Source organism: Oxyura jamaicensis, chromosome 5 (assembly GCF_011077185.1).
Source record: "Oxyura jamaicensis isolate SHBP4307 breed ruddy duck chromosome 5, BPBGC_Ojam_1.0, whole genome shotgun sequence".
Classification (NCBI taxonomy): Eukaryota; Metazoa; Chordata; class Aves; order Anseriformes; family Anatidae; genus Oxyura; species Oxyura jamaicensis.
The window spans coordinates 29,094,524-29,099,050 of NC_048897.1; the positions used below are offsets into that span (position 1 = coordinate 29,094,524).

At 68.2% G+C, this 4,527-nt stretch overlaps 1 protein-coding gene across 1 annotated transcript in view; it reads left to right on the plus strand.

The window, feature by feature from the left end:
* The first annotated feature begins 2,130 nt into the window (after positions 1-2,130).
* The window catches only part of SPTB (spectrin beta, erythrocytic), a 13,827-nt gene continuing 11,430 nt past the window's right edge, over positions 2,131-4,527 (plus strand). The window contains exons 1-9 of the mRNA XM_035326597.1: positions 2,131-2,513; positions 2,602-2,753; positions 2,926-3,099; positions 3,194-3,285; positions 3,366-3,446; positions 3,526-3,641; positions 3,805-3,917; positions 3,985-4,172; positions 4,246-4,363. Of these exons, the coding sequence (XP_035182488.1) occupies positions 2,378-2,513; positions 2,602-2,753; positions 2,926-3,099; positions 3,194-3,285; positions 3,366-3,446; positions 3,526-3,641; positions 3,805-3,917; positions 3,985-4,172; positions 4,246-4,363 (1,170 nt within the window). The 5' untranslated portion in view covers positions 2,131-2,377. The remainder of the gene's footprint in view (positions 2,514-2,601; positions 2,754-2,925; positions 3,100-3,193; positions 3,286-3,365; positions 3,447-3,525; positions 3,642-3,804; positions 3,918-3,984; positions 4,173-4,245; positions 4,364-4,527) is intronic.

The following is a 4,527-nucleotide window of genomic DNA, read 5'->3' on the forward strand; positions in this document are numbered from 1 at the left end:
GAGCGTTTCGGGGAAATATCGCAGCCGCCCGGCTTTGGTGAGATAATAACTGCTGGTCGTGGGTGCGCGCTGCCGGGGTGTCCGGGACAGCAGCCCTGTGCGTGGCGTGCTCCCGGGTGCTTCTGGTGCCCTGCATGGAGATTTGGGGGGTTCGGGTGCCCCCCGCCCGGGGGCAGGAGCGGGGCTGAGCCCAGGCCTATTTATAGCCAGAAATGCGCGCGGCGTGTCAGCACGTGTGTGTGCCACGGCGGCGTGGCTCGGTGACACCGGACAGCCCGGCTGGGACGGTGACGGTGGCGGTGACGGTGACGGCCAGCCCTGGGCAGCCCGGAGCCCCGCTCCTGCTTGGCCCCGGGGGGCCAGCGTTGGGCATGGAGGTCCGGCGGAGCCGTGCCGTGCCGTGCCATCTGCTCCCGGCCCTGGTCGCACGCCCGCGGTGCTGCCGGTGGCTGCGGGGCCGTTGGCAGCGGGGTGAGAAAGGAAAAAAATGCCTGCTTTGGGAAAACGAAGCTGGGGAAAACGAAGCAGCCGGGGCGATGCTGAGCGTCAGCACCCCGGCACCCCAGGGTGCTCTGTTGGGGCGCTTCACTCCGGTGAATGGTGCCTGCTCCTGTGCCGGTGGCTGGCACTTGCGCACAGCCTGGGCGAGCGGGGAAGGGGCTCGGGGCACGGCGGGACCCCCGCATTCCCCGCGGACACCGGGCACAGCGGGGGGACCTTGGCGGCGGCTCGGTGCCAGCCCCCGGCTGGGAAGTGCTGATTCACGGCGCGGAGCCGCGGCCGGGGAAGGCAGCGGGGTGCAGCCCGCAGGCTGGGTGCTCGCCGCTGGGGCCGCGGTGGTGGGACCCAAACCCCCGCGTGGAGCAGCCGCCGGCGGGCCCCTGCCAGGCGCCGTTGTTCTCCCGGCGGCGCTGGTGCAGCAGAGGGAGATTTAAAGGCTCGGCGAGCGCCCGCATCGCCAACGCGCGCCGTTGGCTCGCCCAGGGCCCCGCCGGAGGCTCGGAGGAGGAGGAGGAGGATGCTCGCTCCCCGCTGTTGTTGCAGGCGCAGAGACCTGGCACAGCTCGGCACACCAGCAGTTCCAGGGGGTTCCCAAAATTTGGGGTTCCCCATGGTTGTGTTTTTTGTTTTTTTTTTTTCTGTGAGCCCGGTGCTGGCCGGCAGCGGCACTGAGCCAAGGGGTGCCGGGGTGCGGTGCGGAGGGCTGCATGCCCCGCTCTTGCACACCCCCATGTGCTCCTGCACACGCTTGCGTCACCCTGCATGCTCTCAGAAACAACCTTGCATGCATCTGCACGCGCATGCACACTCTTGCATGTCCTTGCACTCGTGTGCGCGCTCTTGAAAGCTTCGGCATGTTCCTGCATGTCCTTGCTCGCATCTGCGTGCTCTTCCGTGTCCGTGCTCACATGTGTGTGCCCTCTTGCACGCTCTTGCACACTCTGGCGTGCTCTTGCACGTCCCTGCTAGCACGTGCTTGCTCTTGCACGCTCTGGCATGCCCTTGCACACTCTTGTGTGCATGCCTGCTCCCGAGCCAAACTCCTGCCTGTGCCGCCGAGATTAGGGCGCAGAGAAAGCGCCCAGCCCTGCCGGCCCCCGATAAAGGCCCCCCCGCCACGTACGGGTGTTTTCCCCCCCTGCAGCCCTGGGGGTCACCCCTGTGCTCCCCAGTGTCCCTGTGCGTCCCCACAGGCTCCAGGTTCGGAGGGGTCACTGTGGGGGGCTGCTCAGTCCCAGGGGTGCCCGGCTGGGCGCACCCGATGGGGCAAGGAGGGTGTCAGGATTTTGGGGGGTGCTGTTTGGAGAAGGGGGGGTCCAAGCGAGTGCTGGAGGTGGCAGCCCTCAGCCTGGCTCCCTGCACCCTTCGGGGGCCCCAGGGCGGCCGTGCAGCCCCCCCCCGTCCGCCCGGCAGCTGCTGGCAGGCATTTTTAGATACCGGCCCATCCTATCTGCGTCTCAAATGTCCCCGGGGGCGGGTGTCCCCTCCCGCCCCCCCCCCCGCTGGCAGCTGTCACCCGCTCTCCCCACGAAGCCCTTCCCAGCACAGGCGTGGGGCGGGTGCCCACAGCCCCCGTGTCCCTTGTGGGGTGTCCATGGGGACGCCACCCACGGGCGCTGTGGCACCCACGTGGGGACGCAGCGGGGTGAGCCACCGCGGGGTGACAACGTCTGGGGGCGCCCCGAGCGCGCGGCACCTCCGTGCCCCGAAACACCTGGGGCGCGGCGCTAAATCCCGTTGAGCGGATTAACCGGCAGGTCTTAGCCACAAATCCCGGCGCGTGGCGGGGCGGCAATGCCCGTGCCCGCGTCCACGGCACCCCACAGCGGCCCCTTCCCCGCAGCCGACGGCCGCCCGGCCGCGGGACGCCGGGACCATGACCTCGGAGAACGACTACGACCACCTGGAGCTGCAGCAGTCCTACAGCCACTGGGACGCCTCCGACGATGAGCTGGACAACGACAACAGCTCCGCGCGCCTCTTCGAGCGCTCCCGCATCAAAGCCCTGGCAGGTGCGGGGATGGTTTTTGGGGTCCCCGTGGTCCCCACCGGCGTGGCGCGGGGTTGTCCCCGGTGCCACCGCGCCCGCTGTCGTTGCAGACGAGCGGGAGGCGGTGCAGAAGAAGACCTTCACCAAGTGGGTGAACTTGCACTTGGCTTGCGTCACCTGCCGCATCTCAGACCTCTACCTGGACCTCCGGGACGGGCGGATGCTCATCAAGCTGCTGGAGGTGCTGTCCAAAGAGATGCTGGTACGAGTCCCCTCCGGCTGGGGAACCCGCCACCCGTGCCGTGCCGTGCGCTGCCCCACCACGGCTGTGGAGGTGGCATCAGGCCGGGGTGGGGATGGTGGCGGGGTGTCCCTGGGCAGGGCAGGGGGTGCCCGGGGATGAGGGCAGGGTGCTGAGCGCTGTCACGCCCCAGCCCAAGCCCACCAAGGGCCGGATGCGGATCCACTGCCTGGAGAACGTGGACAAGGCGCTGCAGTTCCTGAAGGAGAAGCAGGTGCACCTGGAGAACATGGGCTCCCACGACATCGTGGACGGCAACCACCGCCTCATCCTCGGCCTCATCTGGACCATCATCCTGCGCTTCCAGGTGGGCTGGGCGGCACCCATGGGCTCGGCACCCAAACGGGAGCCATCCTCCGCCGCCGTCCTCTGACAGCCCGGGCTGTCCTTCTGTCCCCCAGGTCCAGGATGTCATCAAGGAGATGAAGGAGGGCCCGGAGACGCGCTCCCCCCGGGACGCGCTGCTGCTCTGGTGCCAGATGAAGACGGCGGGGTAGGTGGTGGGACCTTGCCCCCCTCCCCCCTGGGGCCTGGGGGTGTGCGGAGGCTGACGGTGAGGTGTCCCCATTGCAGCTACCCCCACGTGAACATCACCAACTTCACCTCCAGCTGGAAGGACGGGCTGGCCTTCAACGCCCTCATCCACAAGCACAGGTATGTGGCACGGTGGCCGGCACCGGGGCAGCGGTGGCACGGCAGCATCACCGTGTCCCATGTCCTCCTCTGTCCCCAGGCCCGAGCTGTTTGAGTTCAAAACCCTGACCAAGTCCAATGCCCGGCACAACCTGGAGCACGCGTTCAGCGTGGCGGAGCGGCACCTGGGCATCACCCCGCTCCTCGACCCCGAAGGTGAGGCCGCTGCCAACCCCCTGCCTCAGCTTCCCCCCTGGGATGTGCCCATGGAGGGACAGAGGTGTCCTGCTCTGGGTGGGACAAGGACACGGGGACATGGGTGGCACCCCGGGGCGCTGCAGCGGCTGGGTTAGGGCTGACACCTCTCTCGTGCTTGCAGATGTGTTCACGGAGAACCCCGACGAGAAGTCCATCATCACCTACGTGGTGGCCTTCTACCACTACTTCTCCGAGATGAAGAAGCTGGAGGTGAAGGGCAGGCGGCTGGGCAAGGTGAGGACGATGTCGGGGCTGGGGGAGCTGCCGCGGTGCCCCGTGCTCACCGCCAGCCCCGCCGCAGGTCATCGAGCACGCCAAGGAGACGGAGCGGATGATCGAGGGCTACGGGGGGCTGGCCTCCGACCTGCTCACCTGGATCGAGCAGACCATCATCTCCCTCAACAGCCGCAGCTTCGCCAACTCGCTGGCCGGGGTGCAGCACCAGCTGCAAGCCTTCAGCACCTACCGCACGGTGGAGAAGCCCCCTAAGTAAGCGTCCCCCCGCCCCCCCGCTCACAGCGAGCACCCGTGGGTGCCCTGGGCTGAGCTCTCTGCGGGTCAGGTTTCAGGAGAAGGGCAACCTGGAGGTGCTGCTCTTCACCATCCAGTCGCGGATGCGAGCCAACAACCAGCGCGTCTACACCCCGCATGAGGGGCGCCTGGTCTGCGACATCAACCGGGTACGGGGACCCTCTGGCCATGCCCACGGGGGGACATGCGGCTGCTCCCGGGGCACCTGGGGACTTGGGGGCAGATGTTCCACCACTACCCTGGGGGCTTTTCCCCTTAGGTTGTCCTGGGGCGGGTTGGGTCCGTCTTGGGGCAGGTTGGGTCCGTCTTGGGG